This window comes from Calypte anna, chromosome 10 (assembly GCF_003957555.1).
Source record: "Calypte anna isolate BGI_N300 chromosome 10, bCalAnn1_v1.p, whole genome shotgun sequence".
Lineage (NCBI taxonomy): Eukaryota > Metazoa > Chordata > Aves > Apodiformes > Trochilidae > Calypte > Calypte anna.
Window position 1 is genome coordinate 194,023 of NC_044256.1, and position 20,594 is coordinate 214,616.

The window sequence follows — 20,594 nt, forward strand, 5'->3', positions numbered from 1 at the left end:
AGAGCTGCTCTCTGAGCTGGGCTGCAGTGCGTTCACAAACAGATGTTAAAGCAGCTATTTTGCTGACCTGGCTTAAAACCACTTTTCCCCATATTGTTTCTACTTGGGATATGGAGTCAGTGAGATGGTTAATACATTGGTGCTGCAATCTCTCATCTTAATTTGTTAAACCACCCAAGGGTGCTTGATCTCTAATGGTGCAGACTGCACTGTGTGCTCAAGGACTGACTGTATTCCACTTGTTTAGTCTTTCCTTTGAGAGGATTGGTTGAATCAGATTATCTTTTTCATGCTGGTGTTCTATTCCAATGAAAAATCATGCCTGCCAATGGAAAGAAATGGGAAGCTCACCCTCCACCTCTTATTTTGGATGAAAAAATAGTTCTTAAAAGCAGGGAAGACGCGTGGAAGTTCAAGACACTGAACGGAAGAGGAAAAGCAGATACATTGTGTTAGCTTGAATTGAAACTGCTTGGTTTTAATTTGTGCCCACTGAAGCGTGGAAATTGTTCTACTACCAGTCTTGTGAATGTTTCTATTTTTTGTTGTTTGATCGCCAAAGAAACCAAATATCCAACCTCCAGACAAGATGGGTTTTTTTTCAGAGAATATAAAGAGATTCTGGCTGTTACCTTGATCAGCTTTACTCTTACTTATTGGGCTAATATATTGATATTTTGTTTTCTAAGTATTTTCCACAGTGTGGTATTGAGTTTCATTTACTCAACAGTTATATTCTTCCTCTACCTTACTTTGTTTCAAGCCCTAGCTTGGCTGCCTCAGGTAGAAGCTTTCATTTGAGAGCAAGAATGAAATTGATCTGAGCTGCTGTGTTGCTCTAGCTTTTGCCCAAAACTGGGAAGATTAAAATAAAATGCAAAACTCCTCTATGTCTTTGTCCCCTGGTGTCATCTTAATCTTTTTCTGTAGGTGCTGCTTGTTCTGCATCAGGCTGGGTGGCCATATGGAGTTACCTGCTTGGCAGGTTAGGAAGTTAGGATGTTTTCTTCTTAATCTTTATTGGTGATGAACAATTAGCCAAAGGTGGATGAACCCCCATAAACCAGATTTAAATAGCCCAGAGTATATCAGAGGCACCCTAAAATAGGTGCTTATTGCAGCAGTGGGCTCTGTCACAGTCTGTGTTGTAGACACCTCATCATTTACTACTCGTTTTGTGTTAAAAAGTTGAATTATGGCATGTGGCTTTCTTATTGGCTGCAGCAATTCCCTGGGTCCAGTCTCTGAATGTTGCTGAATTTCTGCAGACTTTGGTCACAAAAAAAGCAGTAGATTGATCTTAAGGAAAAGCTGAATTTACCTCCACCAGAACTTGTAGTTCCTGTAGACCCATCAGAAGGTCCAGTCCTTGCTTGGTCAAGCATTTGTCTTGCATACAGGTTGTGTTTTGACAGTAGCACTGATCTCTAACCAACCATCTGTAGCTCTTGGCCATGCATACATGGTAATTCCTTCTTTTGCTGCTTTTTTCTTTTTTTTCTTTTTTAATAAACCAGTCTTTTCCATGACATTCCAGTGCTTGTTTTAACTGAGAAAACAAGAACTGGGTCTTGGTAATGGTACCTTGCATCCTGCAGAGGATAGAAACCTAGTTAGTGAATTAATTATTGTCTCACATTCATTTTTCAAAATGCAGCTTGATTGCCTCCTGTATTTCTGCTCCTAGACAAGCAGCAAAGGCAGAAACTTTCTCCATGTTGCCATGTTGCACCTCTGTTTGTTAGAAGTGTCTCTAATTCCTCAAAAGAAACTCATCCCCTTGGTCTGTCCAGTTCTTGCCTTTCCCTATTAAAAGTCTTCAGAGGGATGCCAGGATAGCTGTTAGTTTTTTTAGTCCTCCACATGAAATCCATAGCTTCTTTCAGGTATATCATGAGCAATTAAAATAGCCATTGATTGCAGCTCTGTGTCCTTGTGAGAGCTGCAGCCACAGGATTCAGGAATAAGGTGCAGATTTGGGCATAACTAAGTATTGCACAGGAAGCTTTCCCTGTTGAGGCTAAATGGGCAAAAATAGATATGGGCTAAAAGAGATAGGAGATATGGGCTGCGTTGTGGAGATATGGGCTAAAAGTAGTTAACTGTGCTCACAGTGGTAGAATATTTAATATATAATTAATATAGGTGGTATTTCAACAAGCTGTCCCTTCAGTTTTAGACTATCAATATTAATTAGTGATGCATCAGCCTTGAACTAGTTTGATGCCATGCATTATGAAATACTTGGGTAGCTTTCCCTTTTTTCTTTTGCTTCTCTTTCAGATATTAATGTTTTCAAAGAACTACAAAGCTTGTGTTTTCAGGTAGCTGACAATAGCTATTTTTAGGGAAGCTGTCATTTATAATTCAAGGCATTTTTCAGTACTTCTTGGCTTGTAAGAAACCTTTCTTTTTTGTTTCATGTCCTGATTTACAACACTCTTCAAGTTTAAAAGCCCCTCCTCTGTTGTGGCACTTACCTGACAGCTTCATTTTCCTATTGAATGTATTGTTTTGTGGTTAGTTTAAATGCAGTCCCCTGTTTGTGCCCTTGCTTGTAAATTATCATAATCTGTGGGATGAATATGTTTTACAAATATGGTCTTTAGAGAAAAAAAAGACTTATTTTGTTCATAAGCTAGTTGCTGGAAATCCTCTTTAAAACATGATTCATTGTGTTTGGTGTTTGTGTTGTTTGAGTTTTTGGGTTTTTTCTTTGTTTTGGGGGTTTTTGTTGTTATTTTTTTTCCAGGTAACCAAACAGATCTGGCATTAGGAATTTACTGTTGCTTTCTCTTTGATGTTTGATGGCACATTTCTGAAGGCTTTAAGATCTGCTCTTTGTGCTGTCTGGGCTGAATAGAGGATGTATTGACTGCTCCCAGTTGTGCATCAGCTTGCAGTCTATGGATGATGGGGTTGGGTACCTGGAATCTGCATAGCTGGGCAGCAGGAGGATGCTTTCTGGTTGGCGTAGTCCTGCACTGAAATGAAACATTAATTTTACAGGAGTTTTACATACGCAGCTTAAAGGAGTTGGAAGCTCCCTGTTTGCTCTGGCTGTACTGATCCAGTTTCTAAATTACACAGATTAAGCATTACACTCAACTGTTCTGGATGCTGAACTTTGAGAGAAGATGAATAGTACAAGGCATCATCTCCTACTTAATATGAGTCTGAATCTAGTAATGAGCTTTTTTGTTACTGCAGTTCTTGCTGCTGAGGGATGACTTTCATTTATTGCAGAAAAGAGGATTCACTTTGGGGAAATGATTTCATCTGCAGATGGAAAATGGGAAGGAGGTGCAAGCAGAAGTGGCAAGCCATAGGACAAAACTTGCATGCATTTTGCAGTTCATTGAGGATCACCTTCTTTTAAGGAACAAAAACAACAAGAATGGGCTTGTGTGGAAGCCTTGGTGATTTGTGTTTTGGAAATGAGTTATAGTAGAAAACCTCACGGTTGACACATGCCAGTATTGCAGGGGTTGGTGTGTATGGTACTCTAAGACTTCCAAAATGAACTCAGTTCCTGTTCAGATGCTTGAGAGAAGCTGCATTGTAGTGTTGCTTAAAGGACATGAGGCAGACCAGGAAGACTGGAGAATTAGCTGTTTTAAACTCTCATCCGTTAAAAGGTGTGCTTTAAGGTGTTTTTTTTAAGTGTTAAAAAATTGTATTTGGCTTTTGGCCAGCCAGAGTTGCTTTTTATCCTTCATTTCATCTTGAGAAGTACAGATCCTATCAGTAGGAAAGTTGGAAATGTCTTTTTGGCAGAAGCAAAAGCTCAGGTTTTTGTGTGGATAAGTCACTGTGACTTATTGGTAATACTTTTTCTGAAATGTAATAAAATTGCTTTGGGAACATTAGGAAATTTTATTTGAAGCAGATTGTTTGCCAAAAAGAGCTCTCTGTGAGGTTTTACTGTCATCCCTTTCTCCCTGCTGGTTGCCATCCATAGAGCTCCATAAAATGAGGAAAGAGAGGACATCAGTTACTGTATTGTTATATCTTCTCCTAGCACTATTGCACTTATATTTTACTTAACAGCTAAGCTGTAGTAACTTAAAAGTTCTTGAGACTGCAGAAAAAGCATCTGAAATTATCAAGGTATTATTTAACTCAGTATTTAAAAGTATATGTGTTGACATTGTTAAAGAATTTTTTTTTTCCGTTTTTCTTTTTCTTTTTTAATTGAAATACAGCACAGGTATTATCACTTTCCAAGTGGTTGAATGTTTATTTTCATGCATGTGAGGGCTCCATGATAAGCAAAACCAAGAAGCATTGGTTTGTCTTGGTTTGTGCTGGAAGTTGCTTGAGTTTCCTGGAGAAGGAGACCTCCATGCTGAGGATCTGCTGGACAACATGGTTCTGTAGCCCAGCAAGATCCTTTCTAGAGGATCATACTGATACATTAGTCTATGTTGATATATGTCAATATTCAGAATACTCCTACATTACTATGAAATGGCAATGTGAGAAATTATTTCTTGATAATAGCATATAAAAATGTAATTTTTAAAAATAAGCTGCCACTTGTTTCCCTGATCTTCAGACATCTTCTAACATCCAGTCCAGCGGCATTTAGGTACTTGTGCAGTGTGGTTGTGGAAACTTACTGCTTCAGGAAAAGCCAATATCTTCTTGCTCAGTAATTATTTCAAAGGTAATGCTTGTTGGAGCTGTAAGTGTTCCTGGAGTGCTGCTGTTGCTCCGTCCTTCCAGGTGCATCATTTTGGTGCAGCAGGAGTCAGGTTTCTCCTATCTCAGGGCTGCATTAGGAGGGGAAGGGTGCCTGAATTTCCCTGGGTTTTGTTCTCTGAAACTTTTGAGCTCTTTAGGATAGGAGCATCTTGTCCTTAACACTAGTGTAATTCCTGGGCTCTGAATGAGGTATTTTCTGTATTTATTTTGGGGCTGTCGAGATGCTTCTCAGTGGGAGCGCCTCTTGTAGCCCTTGGCAGTGTGTCTCTGATCTAACACTTCTTATCCTTTGCTTTTAACAGGTTTGGAAAGATTTTTGTTGTAAGTGCTGGTTGTTTTTTTTTTAGGTTCTGTATGTGAAATTTTTGACTGAAAAAAAAAAAAAATCTTCAAATAGCTTGGTGTGTGCTTTGTGAGATAATGGGAATCTTGTGTCCATTTAGGGTTCATAGAGCTGCATGCCTACTAGCTGGCTCTTCTCTGTGCTTGTATTAGTGTGGTGTTTGACAGTGACCTATGCTTTCAGGATATCAACTGCAGATGTGATTCCAGTTGGGTTTCTAGACCTGGACCCCATACACCTGTACAGAGCAAATCCAACCAGCAAAGTTGGAAAATCAGATATTTTGGCAGTGATATTATTCTGTGAACAGAATTGCTTTATTGCTGAGGGATACTCTGTCAGATGACGATGCTCGAGGCTAGACTTAAGTTGGTAAAAAGTTCTTTTGTGTTACTATTTCTTTTTTATCTCTGGCAAAAAAAGCCAAGGGAGCAGCTGGAGGGCATGGTGCTGGACACAGGCTTCATTTACCACTCGTTTGTCAGAATGAAGCTTTAAATTATGTTGGCTTTTTTCTGAGTTTGCAGAGTTTTTCTTGCATCTTTGCTCACTACAGTGTCATTTCATGAATAAAACAGTGGGACACAGAGAATTGTGCTGGTTGCTCAGTGAGTACTATGGAAAAAGCTGATTATTTTAATACTTTACCAACACTGCTGCTCCATATGCATAGGGTGAATGTCTTGGGACAATGACAGTGCTTCCAGAAATCAAGAAGCAGTGCCTCACATCAGGAGCTCATGGAAGAGGAACAGTCAAAGGCAAGGTTTTGTTTGCACAGCTCTTTTGGATCTCCCAGTGTCATGCAGAAATGCTGTGGTGGAAGCAGAGATGGAAATAATTTCTTCCATTCAGTTGTGTCAGTCACAAGACCTCACCGAGCCCTTTGGTAGTCCCTATTTTTAAATTTTATTCTATTTTGCCCCTGTCTATGCCTGCAGTAGCATCTTCAGCCGGCAAAGATGGAGTCTTGCAGACAAGACCTTTGTTCACTTTGGGTGCTGATTCATTCCCAGCACTGAAGGTGCTTTGACCTCAAGGGGGAGGGTAGGTGATCATGTTATTATTCACATCCTAATATAGTTCCTGGTTCATCAGAACAGTTTGCAGCAGCTTCTAGGAACAATTAATGTTGTAAGAGTGTTTTTCTGGTTTTGGTTTTTTTTTTTTTTTTTTTTTAGGGTGTTTTGGGTTTTCTTTTGCTTTCCACTTACATTTTCTCTAATCTAAAAGGTCTTGTAGAAGCTGGCAGATGTCCACATGAGATGCATAAGCAAGACTGTAGTAGCATCCTTGCCCATCTTCCAGCTGCTAGGAGGAGAGGAACTTCCTTTAATATAGAAGAGGACAGACAAGAAGCTGATAGGGTTACTTAAAGTGATGAGTAAAAATGAAAAAGAGAAGAAAAAATGCCTTAAGAGTGACTTTACAATGTCTCAAGCCACAGGAGAGGTTGGTGAGCTTAGGAGCAGCTTAAAAAAATGCTTACAACCTGTTGTAGGTTACACACAGTGTGGGCAACCACACAGTCTTTGAGAATGATGTACACAGTTTGAGCTGTGTATTCACAGCTTCTTTTTTTATGATCTGGGCATCCTTGGAGGCAGTACAGGCATGATGTGGGATCAGCCCTGCTTGCAGAAGTAATTCTCCCTGTCCAAGGCATGGTGGTGGTGGTGAACACTGCACGAGCATGGGTTTTTCTTTTACTAAACTCTGGACAATAACAGCCAGAAAATAATGGATTTGGATTGGGAGCTTTGAGAAGGTTTATCTAGAAAATCATTTGGGTTTTTAGAAAGTGAAGGAACACCAGAGTTTTAGGTTTACCTTGAACTCTGAGCAAGATGAAGCAGATTTAGCAAGAGAGAAGAGTTCTTGAATACAGAATTGGGACTGAATAGAAAATTTTAAGGAGAGAGGAAAGAAACCAGTGAAGTAGTAAAATGTGTAGTGGGGATGCTACTGTCACTGCATGCTTGCCCTTGGTGTTGTTTGGTTTTTTTCACCATCCAAGCTCTAATCCCTTTTGAAGAAGTAAATTTGCATTTTGCAATTACAAATCTAGTTGAAGGAGTCCCTTCTCCTTGCAGGAGGGTTGGATTAGATGCTCTCCAAAGGTCTGTTCCACTCCATTCTATGATCACAGTAACACTTTTTCTGTGTTAGAGGTTTCATTCATATAAAATTTGATTTTACAGACATTTTGCTTGCAGTTTTACTGCAAAACATTTCCCTTTACATCTCCTGCCTTCCCCACACCAATACCTGGGGCTGTAATCATGCATTTTAGGTAGCACCACCTCCTGTGCTGGCACCACAACGTTCTTTAAAACAGTCTGACACACATGATTAAGTGAAAAAATGATGTTTCTCTCCCATTAGCAAAAAATGGGAAGAGAAAAACTTGGTGAGCATGGAAGAGAAAGGTGATAAAAAGGAGAGAGTTGAGTTATATAAATGGTCAAATGAGCTGACATGTAAAACTGTGCAGCAACAGCCAAGATACTGAGGATCTGTGTGGGCTAGTAGTTTTTAGTAGTGGCTGGTAGTTTTTACAGCATCAACTGTCACAGCAATGTCGGTCTGGTGTCAGTTGTGATGTCTTGTGGGTGTTATTTCAGCAGCACAAGGCTGTGTGCTGCTACAGAGGGGAAATTCAGAGAGCTCTTGTGCTGAGATATTCAGATGAAGGAGTCAAGTATGTTTAAATTGGCTGTTTCTTTATCAGATTTTGGCAGTTTATCTGTTTCAGGAATTTCTGCCCTACACGGTATGCCTGTTGACATACTGGGGATGGATAAATCCAGGCTGTCTGGAGAAACGAAGCCTGTTAAGATTGCCTGAGGATTGGGAACAGGGAGAAAGTTTCACTGTTTGTGTAGTCCCTTGTCTGGGTTGTGGGGTGTAATAATAAAACAAAGTGAACTTTCCTTCCAGAATTGCCCCTTTAGCAGCCTCAATGCTGACACTAATCTCTGGTTTTTTCCAGATCATCCAATATTTGGCAAACTCTGCCTGTGATTTTCAGCTTTAGCTGTCACAGATTTTTTATGACGGGTACTGATGCTTAGAGTGGTTGGTTTATTTTGGATTTTTGCCATGTGTTTCTTATGCCATCTCTGAAAATGAAAATACTGTGATTGGTCTTTCTGAATGGAAAAAACAAGAAATGGCAGGACCAAAAGCCTCCATTTCATTTACTTTTCCTCATTTGTTTGATACCCCTTACAGAATAACACCTCTAGAAACTGCAGCCCCCAATGTGGATGTATATACGTTTAGTTTGAGAAAGCACATTTGCCACTCATGTTTATATATATTAAGCTGGGGTCAACTAGTAGAAGATTGCATATAATGTAAAAAGTAAATCACTGTTCACAGGTTTAGTGGATGCACATCGTTGTCCACCATAATTCTAGTATGTTTTTTTCTATCAGCCTGATGGTAGTCAGATTATTCCTGCAATTTTTTATAAGGGCCTCTGAGCTCCTAGGAACTATTAATCAGTTTTGTTATAGATGAGGACACATGGCTTAATTTGTAACCTTATGTTTGTTTGGAGATCACACTTTTTGCATTGCACGTAGAAGTATGTTGTGATAGTAAATTTGGGCTAAATCAGCACAGAGGGTCAATTTGAGTATGAATCTTTAGTCAAGCAGTGGAAAATGGAAGAGGATGTAGAAAACAGCAGGCTGAATTATTGTATTGGCTGAATACATTGTAAATTCTTCCTTTCACAGTAAGATCCAGACCATAAATTTTGGCCAGTGTTTCCTGGAGTTTGCAGTTGTTTCTGACCTCTGTGGTCTGATGTCCCCTCTGGGTTTCCATCTCCTGTGGGATCAGCATCCTGTTACTGCTGCCTGCATCCTTGCCAAAAGCCACTACATGAGTGAAGCAGCTGAATGATAGTTTAAAATCTGCCACTTGGGTCCAGAGAGAAGCATCCCCTTTCAGTAAGACACTAGCTTTCCTTTTCTGTAGGTCTATAAAATGACTTTCATATAGATCATTTTTATATGTTCTTATCTGAATGCAAACATGGAGCAACGTGAAATGTCTTTAATTAAAATAGGGCAAGGGGGGTGCAAAGTATTACTCTGTTTTGTTTTTGTCATCCTCCTCTGCAATTTTTTTGTGTCTGAATGCCAAAATATTGTTAGCTTTAAAGGTTCTATAAAAGCTAGTAGGACAGCCTAGTGAACAGTTGTAATTAGGAGAGCCTTTCTCCCTGCCATGTGCTAATTACCTGATATATGTATTTCATTGCAATATTTTCTCCAAAATATTTTGGAAACCGACTGTCTGCAAGAGGCCTCTAATGTTGAGCAGTCAGGCTCAAGTGCATCAGCAGTTGGGAGACCACAAGCAATTATCTTCATTAACATTTCTTTGACCTAATATAATACTCCAAGACATGTTTAGTGTTATTAAAAGTGAATCCTGTGGCACACCTCCTGTGATTTATAAGGCTCAAATTAACACCTCTTTGCTTTCTGACCTCATGAAATTTCTTGGTCATTAGGAAAACCTTCTGGCATTTGAGTGGCTTTAGGAGGAACTTGGCTCTTCTGTATTCTCAGTTACTGGGGCTTTTAGCATCTCCATGAGATTCATGTTTGGATTGTAATTCTGCTGGGCTGTCAGCATGCAGAAGACACAGATGTTTGTTTTTCTACTGAGTCCCCTCAGATTAAGCATCTATAAAGCTTTTGAGTAGGTGGGGCAGAGTGGCCTGAGGAATTATGGAGAATTTATTGCGCTTGCATGTATTTGCAGGGGCGGGGAGGTAGAAGGGAAAGTTGGTTTGCTCAAGGTAACCAATTTTAAAGTCCTGTTTACATGTCTCATGTGAGTCAGAATTCTTCGATATGTTTAGATAACTTGAATAAAAATAGCCAGCCCTTTCTTGTAAGCTTTGAAGTAAAATCCTGACAAGGAATTATCTAATCTCAGTGTGCTGGGGTTTCCCCACCTCCCCTCCCTGAAGAAAAGCTGCTGCTGGAAGGAATCCTTGAGCCAGATGAAGAAAGCCCAACGCAACACTTAACTGACATCATCCTTGTTGCATCTGTACTCAAGCTATAGGAAAGCAGTTGGAGTTCTTCCCGGTGTATAATACAAGTTCTGCTACCAAGCCATGCACTGTGAATCCCTGCCAGATGTATTTCACTGTGACACATGAATTTCTTTGCTTTGACAAGTGCGTGGCCGGGGATAATATACTTAATGAAATACTGGAGTGAGAAACAGTGCAAGTCAAATAATGCATTTTGTTGGAAGACCGTGGATATTTTTTTGTAACTGAAACAAATCTCCAAATCCTCCAGCCTTTCATGAGTGTAAGTGATGAGGGTGCATTTGCTTGGACTGGCAGTCTTGCATCTGTGTACATGGGGAGGAGTGCAAGGACAGAGGGCTACCAAGACCTTGCTTCCTCTGAATACTCTTCCTGACATGGAATATCTGAAAGTCACAGGTTCCCTAAAGTTGTGGGTTTTCCCTAAATGTGGGTTTTGAATTTGTTTTTTTGACTGCACTCAAGTGTTGGGGAACTGTCGTAGTGGTGAGGTCTTGCTCCTTTGGGGCAGGGCTGAAGGAAAGGCTCAATGTCATAACTAATGTTAGGATGTGTGTCATGGGAACTTCTGTCAGTATTAGATGTCACCTCCCTCCTGATTTTATGGATCCTGGCTCAGAGAGTTCTCTGCATTTCTTCATAGTTACCTTTTGTCTCTATATTGGAATAATTCTTAACATCTTCAGGGGGAATTTTGAGTTTGTTAGAGCCAATTGCTGGAGAATTGAGAACCATTAACTCTGGAATTGCTTTCATTTGGGGCTGGTGGTTGGGTGTTGTCTTCTTTTAGTGATTAACTTTGAGCAATTATCTGTGTATTTGATGTTTGAGTGCCAGAGGTTTGTACACTGTTCTAAGCAGTAAGAGAGAAATAAAAAGTGAGATTGTACAAGTGAGTTGGCTGTAGTACTTCTTACGTGGTGTCAGATATAGACATCTCTGGACAAGGTTGCTGTGGTGGGTAGAACATTGCTACTCTTTGAATCCTTATGGGCTGAAAATCTAGACAGAAAGAAAAAGGAGTACTTATTATTTACAGAGGACCAAGGGGCAATCTGTCTAGACAAGGACCAAGTCCATAGAGGAAGGGGATGGTTATTTTTTCTTAGCAGCTAAAATCTGAACATACTGTGTACTACACACCCATGAGAAGCTGATGATTCTTCTCATAGCCTGGATTTCAGAGCAGCTGTAGGGGAGTTGGTGAATTCAATCTATACAAGGTCCTCATCAGACTCCTCAGGAGTGCTGGAGGTGTATAGGCAGCATGTGCTCAGGGTGGATGTTGCTGGAGTCCCATGTCCCTTTAGAATGTGAGAGAATTTGGAGTTTGTGAACACTGAATAGTATTTTTTTCAACTCAGGACTAGGCAAATCATTGTGTTTCAGGAGTAATTTTGAATGTTGCTCAGGAAGAGCTTTGAATTGACAGAGGAAATTGCTTCAAGTTGTGCCAGGAGGAAATTTAGTTTGGGTAACAGGGATAATTTCTTCTGAAATGGCTGTCAGGCCCGGGCACAGGCTGCCCAGGGCAGAGGTGGAGTCACCATCCCTGGAGGTGTTTAAAAGCTGTGTAGATGTGGTGCTCAGGGACATGGTTTAGTGGTGGAGTGGTTAACAGCTGGACTTAATGATCTTAATCTTTAACAACCAAAAAGATTTTGTGATTCTCTGACAAAGAATTTTCCTTTTGGTTGGAGTATGCATATAAGATAATATTTTAAAGTTGTTTTTATTTAAGTTAGCATTTTATGCAGCTGTTCAAAATCTCAAAAGGTGTAGTTTTTTAACAACATCTAAAAAATGTGATTTATATATAAGGGGAAATCAGGGCTGGGAAAGTCAAGTGGTGTTTTCCAAAGCCACTGTTAGCTGAGTGATGCTCTTTATAACTTGACATGAAGTAGATAAGCATGGAAGTAGAGGCACTGAGTCTTAAATAGCTCGTTTGATAATATTAAGCAATAATGCTATAGCAGGAGGAGAGGTGGAGAGAAGACCACTATTGATTCAGCAGGATCTCTGGTATGTTGCTCACAGAATATCAATTTTGTTCTTAGCAAAATACTCTGAAAATCAGAGGGGCTTTTTGAATCTTTGGTTCTTCAGAGTCAGGGAAAAATTAGCAAAAGCTTGAGGTGCTATGAGTAACGTCTGAGTAGAGGAAAGCCTGAGGTGTGGATAGTGTTTGTTATGTACCTCTATTTATTACAGCTTTAGTTTATGAAAACCCTACTCTTCTTCTCAGGTGTCAGTCAGGAATCAGCATTTGCTTCCTTTAAGGTGATTGGTGTCATCACTTGAGTCACCCCATTGCATCTCATGCTGCGTGTCAACCATTTTTCAAGGACCCCAGCTGAGCTAAACCACCTAACCTGCTTTTATTTTCCTTTTTTTTTTTCTTTAAGCATTGCTAACATGATGACCTGACAAGATACGAGACAGTCCTGACTATGCAGCGCGGGTACTGATGGGAAGGATCCAATATGAGTGTAAATGATGTTGGAGGAAGACGACGCTTGGAGGATAGTGAGTACACACTGCACATCTACCCTGGGAGCATTGTGGAAGGGACAATCTACTGCCCCATCACTGCCAGAAAAACATCCACGGCCGCTGAGGTGATCGATTCCCTCATTAATAAACTGCAGCTTGAGAAAACAAAATGTTACGTCCTGGCCGAAGTGAAGGAGTTTGGTGGGGAGGAGTGGATCCTCAACCCCACGGACTGCCCGGTCCAGCGTATGATGCTGTGGCCACGCATGGCCCTGGAGAACCGCATCAGCGGCGAGGATTATCGCTTCCTCCTGCGGGAGAAGAACCTGGACGGGTCCATTCACTACGGCAGCCTCCAGTCCTGGCTGCGGGTGACGGAGGAGCGCCGCAGGATGGTGGAGCGGGGCTTCCTTCCCCAGCCCCAGCAGAAGGACTACGATGACTTGTGCGGCCTGCCGGACTTGAACGAAAAAACACTCCTGGAAAACCTCAGAAACCGCTTCAAGCAAGAAAAAATCTACACCTACGTGGGCAGCATCCTCATCGTTATTAACCCCTTCAAGTTTCTACCTATTTATAACCCCAAATATGTCAAGATGTACGATAACCATCAGCTGGGAAAGCTGGAGCCCCATATTTATGCTGTGGCAGACGTGGCTTACCACGCCATGCTTCAGCGGAGGAAGAACCAGTGCATCGTGATTTCAGGAGAGAGTGGGTCAGGAAAGACACAGAGCACCAACTTTCTGATTCATCACCTCACCGCCCTCAGCCAGAAGGGGTTTGCCAGTGGAGTAGAACAGATTATTCTTGGAGCTGGACCAGTGCTTGAGGTAAGGTGGAAACTTATTAATCAAGCAAAAAAGAACCGTAGCAAACCCCAAGTATTCAAGGTTTTATTATGACACTAGTCCGGGGTTATCTGCTAAATGCTGATACTGAAGTTAAAACAGTACTGTCAAGAAAAGGAGGTTTTGTTTCTGCCTGTAGAGTCCTATTTTTCATGAATACAGACCTTAAAGCCTGTTCCTGGAGGCAAAAGAGAATGTCCGTGAGCTGCACATTTCTTTGCTTCTCTTTCTCTACTCACTGTTATTTTGTGCTATTGAACAGAGAGAGAGTGTGCAAGCAATTTGAGGTTGGTGCAGTTGGAAGACCCCTGTTTATCCCTAGGCTTGTCCCCCTGGTCTTGCAGGATCTGAGGTTTACTTGCTTGGCTCTTGGCTTCAGGGCAGCAACACAAATGTTTTGCTGCTCTGATGCTGGCAGCTTCTTCCCCAGGACTGTTGTGTGTGTTGGGATTAGGTACAGGGGAGGGATGGACTAAACCTCTTTGCTCGCCTTTCGCAAGATCTGCAGCTGCTGTTAAGAGGAAAAAAATAATAAATCTGAATCCTATCTGTTACTTCTGCTTTTGGAACAGAAGTTTGCATTCCTTTGCTCTGGCAGCTGGACAGCTGCTGTTGGTCTCCTCTAGCTGCCTCCAGGTCTCTTGGAGAAAGTGAAGGGAATCCAGAACTGCTTCTATTCTGCCAGCACCAGTCCCAAATAGTCACAAATCATGCAGGCCTAAAGATAAAATGTGTATACTTCTTCTTTTCCTTCCCTTCTTTAAAAAAAGGCATCTTTGGAGAAGGTGTGTTGTAAAGGGCCCTGTTATTCTGCCACCTGTTTTGCAGATTTGACCTTTTGATTCCTTGCATTTGTGGTTGAAATATTCTCTTCACTTTTCTGGAAGTCTAGAGGCCAAATTTGTATATATTTCCACCCCACACCACTCCCCTTTTTCTTCTTTCTTCTCCTTTCCTCCACAAACCTTCTTTGATCCCTTTTTTTCCCCCTCTGCAATTTCAAAATTAAATTTTGTTCAGATCAGGTTTATCTTTCAGAAGGCAGAGACATTCTGCTTCGTGGTGCCACTTCTGCAGGGAATGGAGCACAGTGCAAACGTTTACTCTCTCTACTCACAAAGCATCTCTGGTCACACAAGTGTTTGCACTGAACCACCCATTCCTGGGAGTGCCTTTGCAGTTGTGTTCACATGGCAGGAGCGGAAGTGGATGAAAATTAGGATTTTTTTTTTTCCCCCCAGTAGCTTTGCTGTTTTCCTTATTTTTTTTTTTTTTTTTAATAGCCTCAGGCTATTGTTTGTGATTTTTTTGTTGTTGTTGCATGAGATTCTTCTGAGTCTTATCCAAATTGCACTTTTGGGGATGGCTGTCAAGGTGAACTGTTGCTGCCATCTAAACATGCTGATGTCATCCAGTAGTTGTGTGTAGCAGTGACTGCAGTTAGAGGTGTGGGCTGAGACACCAAGCATGTCCTTTTAAACTGTATCTGTTCTAGGTCCTATGGATTTTTTTCCTACCTTGGGAACTGAACAGGCACGCTTTTTTGTAGTGGTGCTCCTTGGAGTGGATGCCTGTTTTGAGATAAATTACATATTTCATGTTTATATAATACTTATCTGAGATAAAGAGTAGTACTTAAATACTATACTTAATTTTCTAATTAAAGTTCCAAGTGGTTTAAAAAGGTTATTTTTCTCTAAGTTTCCCCATTTTCTCATAAAGCACATTTTTCCCTATAGAAGATGGCTTTTTCAGCAGGACATCTATACAGCTGAGCTTACCAAAATTTTGCTTTCTGGCTGCTTAGTTTCAAGGCTGAGCTTCTCAAATTCAACTACAGGATGTAATTGCCAGTGGAAGAGTTGCACCTGATGCAATTTAATTCCATTTCTAATACACCTCATGCAATACTTTTGATGACAACTTCATGATGCTACATCAGGGACCCAGAGTACATAATGTTGCTGCTACACAGCTTGTTTCTTATTTAGATACCAATTTTTGTATTACTTAAGAAATCAAAGCCACAGTCACAGGTTTGGTCTAAAATTGCCCAAAGTGATGGTATCACAGGACTTTGAATTAAGGGTAGGTAGACTCTGGAATATTAGAATGGTTTTGGTTGGAAGGAATCTTAAAGTTCATATAGTTCCAAACTCCTGCATGGATAGGGATACCTCCCAGTAGATCAGGTTGCTATGGAAGAGATTGCTCAGAGAAGTTTTGGGTGCCCCATTACTTGGAAGTGTTCAAGGTCCAGCTGGGCTAGTTGAACAATATGATCTAGTGGAAGATGTTCAACTACCTTGCCATGGTCCAGGGACTGGGTGATCTTTGAAGGTCCCTTCCAGTCCAGACCATTCTGTGATAAAATTAATGGTGGACCTTGAGTGGTTGAGCCACAGGGCTGTTTTACCCCATAGATTGGTAACTTGTTGATGTGAATTTAGCACACTGTTTAAAGACCCTGTTTTCTCTCTCATTGGGGTAGCTATAAATATCCCAGATGAACTTGCTATTGAAAGGTCAGCTTGTTTTCCATAGATTTAAACCTTTAGAGGTGGGATGGTGGTGTGCTGCTCCCCAGCCCTCCCTGGGATCATCACCTCGACCTGTCTGTGCAGTGCAAAGCAAAACATAAACCAAGCTTCATCTTTTCTGGGAAAGTTTGCAGGCAAGTTTATTTATTATATAATGTTACTGTTGGAGTTTCTATTTATTTATTTATTTGTCAGTTCTCATGAAGAATGCAGAAGGAGCAAATTTCTCCCTGGCCAAGGTATGCCCAAAGGTCCCCAGGCAGTTACTGGACAAGCCGAGATCTAAAGGAGTCTGCACCAGACCCTTTGATCATCTGATCATCTGTAACTTTCTCAGCATCTTGCATGTCACAAGAAGTACTGTGCTGGCAACTACAAAAACCAGACATGTTTTCTAAGCAGCTGTTTACATGCATCTTCAAACCTCCCAGGGGGGGATTCCTCAATTGCTTAAAAAAAAAAAAAAAGCCAGAAGAAATGTTTCTGTGATGTTCTGAGGAATGCTGCTGGTGGTGGATGGTAGCTGTTGCTGTCTTTCACAGCTGATCTGTGCCTGCAGCTTCTGTGCTGGAAAAAAAGCAGCTGATTGCTTGAATTGCTTTCCAAAAAATTGCAGCTAGCCTTTTGTAGTGGCATCACTGCTGTCTGCATACCTAGTGGGTGGTGGTTTGTATAGAAAACTTAGGAACAGCAACTGGAATTGCTTCTTTTAAGTTTCTGATTAAAGTCTGTGTGTTAATAGGTGTCTTCTGGGTATAATGTGTGTGTCCTGTGTATAATGTCTGTGCTCAGCTTATATGGGGAAGCTGCAGCTTCAGCTCTAGGATCTAGTAGTCTAACAGCACTGATTTCTTTTTAGGTTTTTTTTAATCCTAGTTGTTATAGGAAAATGTAAGCACCAACTGGAAGATGCTGAATTTTATTTTTTGGACTTTGCTGTGGTAGTGTACAGCCTCCTTCCAACTGAATTAACCTCTCCCAGCAGCAGCTGAAGAGCTGGCTGCTGGTAGGTACGAGTGAAAATAATACCATGCTGCCAGAATTGCAGTAGATGCTGCTGAATGTTTCCAGAGTTAAACAAAGAGCTATTGAGAGGAGTTAAAAAAAAAATAAATCAATTAACTAGAAGGATCAGGCATGTCCTGAGCTTTCAGTATATTCAAATGGCTTAGGACAACACAGGGATGCTAAAGCTCAATGCTTGTGCATCCTCTATAGCTGCTTCTAAGCAATTTGGCTGTATACCTGCAAAACCTATAGTAATCCCAAGTAGGACCCAACCCCACCAGCAATTTCCACTTCATTAATCCTATAATGTGTAGTCAGGGTAAGGGGATGCTTTTTTTTATGCAGGAAATAATGGTGCAGTTATTGGCCTGCGAGAAAAACATTTTCAAATTGAGCATATTCATATGTTTAGTTGGAACACTAATAATGGGAGATAAACTTGGATTATAATCACATATTTTTCTACTTGGTACAGTGTTAATGGGAGGTAACCAAGTGTCATTAATCAGACTTAAACAAAAAAAGACCTGATTTAGTTTGCAAAGTTCAGTTTCCAGTACACTGATTTTAAGTCATTAGGGTTGTGTCTTGTGGCTCTAGAAATTTTATATCTGAAAATTGGATTTTTGTGAAGGGGGGAGGCAAAGACTCCTTATTCTGCTCATTCCTCATTTCTGATCATTTTTTCACCTATAATACATGCCATTTGGATAGATCTCTTGTGTGGTCTGAGGTTGGGGTAGGTGTTCAGTGGGGCAGCCGGGATTTTTTCGCCTTGCATTCTTCCCTCCCCAGTGCCCGGAGAGGTGAGAGAGGGAGCAGCACACAGAGATTACACAGATGATGCCTAATGTGGGAAGAATTTGTGCAGGCCTCTGCTGGCAGCAGTGACACAAAGGAGTCATACAGCAAGGCTCATGCACCGAATGCTTTTCACCAGCGCTTTCCAAATGCTGTTATTCTTCAGCTGGGGATATTTTACAGTTTCAGGCTCTGTATCAAATAGCGTCTTGTTCATCCATTTCTCTGATGCTGAGTTACTCAGTCTTTCGTTCAGAAGCTCCCTGGAATACCCAGATTGGCTCTGTTGCTTTTTTTTTACTTTTTTTTTTTTTTTTTTTCATTGTCTGCTCTTGTCAGCAAATGTTTTTTTCACTACCAAATGCAGTTTATTATGATTAAATGACAAAAATAGTTGGTTCTGACCTGACTGCAGGGAAATGCATTTGTTGTCAAAGCAAGTTTGAGAATTGAGGATTAACAGCTATTTTGTTTCCAGTAGAGAAATCCTAAATACAAACCTGTCTCTAGTGAGTGGAGCACTGCCCTTAAAGAGTGTTTTAGTGAAGCTATGTGTGCATTTATCTCATATTTTCCCTCCCTCCTCACGGTCTCTTTTTGAGCAAGTTGTTTTGTTTTGTCATTCACTTTCATTTACACCCTTCCATATCCATTCTTTTCTTTAGTCTTCTTTCTCTGATTTCTTAGAGTTTCATTCTTCCCTGTATTGGTCTGTATCTAGATTTTATATATTTCTAGATATTTTGTGTCTTAAAGATCTCAATTTTACAGATCTCCGGGTACCCAGAGTTTATGGATCCCCATATATCAGATATCTGGATATCTAGATTTTATAAATATTTATCTATATAGATACCTGTATATCTACAATGCTGAATGTGAGCTGAGCAAGGAGCATGTATCTGTGTTTGCATGCAGCACCAGCAAACCCGGATGATCCTTAGCATTATCTGGTATTAGGAAACAACTGACTATTAATACCATTTTTTAAATCTTCCACTGACATGGCACTAGTGTTTCTGTTACTTGGTTTTGTGTTCGGGTTCTTTTTGAAACCTTAATATCATAGAATCATCTGGGTTGGAAAGGACCTCTGAGATAATCAAGTCCAACCCATGATCCATTACCACTGTGGTTCCCAGACCATGGCACTGAGTGCCATATTCAGTTTCTTCTTAAAAGCCTCCAGGGACAGAGAATCCACTACTTCCCTCAGCAGCCCATTCCAATGCCTGATCACCCGCTCTGTAAAGAATTTTTTCCTAATATCTAAACTAAACCTCCCCTGGCAGAGCTTAAGCCCAGGCCCTCTTGTCTTACTGAGAGCTGCCTGGGAGAAGAGACTGAACCCCCCTGGCTCCAACCTCCTTTCAGGGAGTTGGAGAGAGTGATGAGGTCTCCCCTGAGCCTCCTCTTCTCCAGCCTCAACACCCCCAGCTCCCTCAGCCCTTCCTCACAGGAATTCTGCTGGATCCCTTCACAGCCTCCTTGCTCTTCTCTGGACCTGCTCCAGCACCTCAATCTCCTTCCTGAGCTGAGGGGCCCAGAACTGGACACAGGACTCAAGCTGTGGCCTCACCAGAGCTGAGCACAGGGGCAGAATCCCTTCCCTGGACCTGCTGGCCACGCTGTTCCTGAGCCAGCCCAGGATGCCATTGGCCTTCTTGGCCACCTGGGCACACTGCTGGCTCCTGTTCAGCTTCCTGTCAATCCAGACTCCCAGGTCCCTTTCTGCCACTCTGTGCCCAGCCTGGAGCTCCCCATGGGGTTGTTGTGGCCAAAGTGCAGGACCCGGCACTTGGATTGTTGAACCTCATCCCATTGGAATCATCCCAACTCTCCAGTCTGTCCAGGTCCCTCTGCAGAGCCCTCCTGCCTTCCAGCTGATCCACACTCGCCCCCAGCTTATTGTGATCTGAGAATTTGCTAATTGTGGATTCAATCCCCTCATCTAAATCATCAATGAAGATATTGAACAGAACTGGTCCCAGCACTGATCCTTGAAGGCACCACGGTCACCAAGTGGATGCAGCACCATTCACCACCACTCTCTGATGGCCCTCCAGCAGTTAGTAACCCAGAGTGCTCCTGTCTGATCCATGGGCTGACAGCTTTTTCGGGAGAATGCCATGAGGGATGGTGTCAAAGGCTTTGCTGAAGTCCAGGTAGACTCCATCCACCTTTCCCTCATCCACCAGACGGGTCACCTGATGATAGAAGGAGATCAGCTTGGTCAGACAGGACCTGCCCTTCTTCAACCCATGCTGGCTGGGTCTGATCCCCTGTCCCTCCTGTAGGTTCTGTGTGATTGCCCCCAGGATGATCTGCTCCGTAACCCTGCCAGGCACTGAGGTCAGGCTGACAGGCCTGGAGTTTTCTGGGTCCTTGTTTTGTCCCTTTTTGTGGGTTGGTGTGACTTTCACCAACTTCCAGTCATCTGGGACCTTCCCAGTGAGCCAGGACTGTTGATAAATGATGGAGAGCAACTTGGTGAGCTCTTCCCCAGCTCCCTCATCACCCTGGGGTGGATCCCATCTGGTCCCATAGACTTGTGAGGATCCAAGTGGCTCAGCAGGTCACGAACTGTTCCCTCTGGGATTACAGGGGGCTATTGAGCTTATTTCTCTCTACAAGCCCCAGAAGCAGCTGTCCTCAGAACAACTTGCCTTACTGTTGAAAGCTGAGGTAAAGAAGGTTTTAAATACTTCAGCCTTTTCCTCATCTTTGGTAACGTTTCCCCCCATGTCCAACAAAGAGTGGAG

General features: G+C 41.7%; 1 protein-coding gene across 1 annotated transcript in view; it reads left to right on the top strand.

Moving 5' to 3' along the window:
* The window catches only part of MYO9A (myosin IXA), a 165,339-nt gene that overhangs the window by 17,588 nt on the left and 127,157 nt on the right, over positions 1 to 20,594 (top strand). The window contains exon 2 of the mRNA XM_030457120.1: positions 12,545 to 13,465. Coding sequence (XP_030312980.1) covers positions 12,623 to 13,465 — 843 coding nt within the window. The 5' untranslated portion in view covers positions 12,545 to 12,622. The remainder of the gene's footprint in view (positions 1 to 12,544; positions 13,466 to 20,594) is intronic.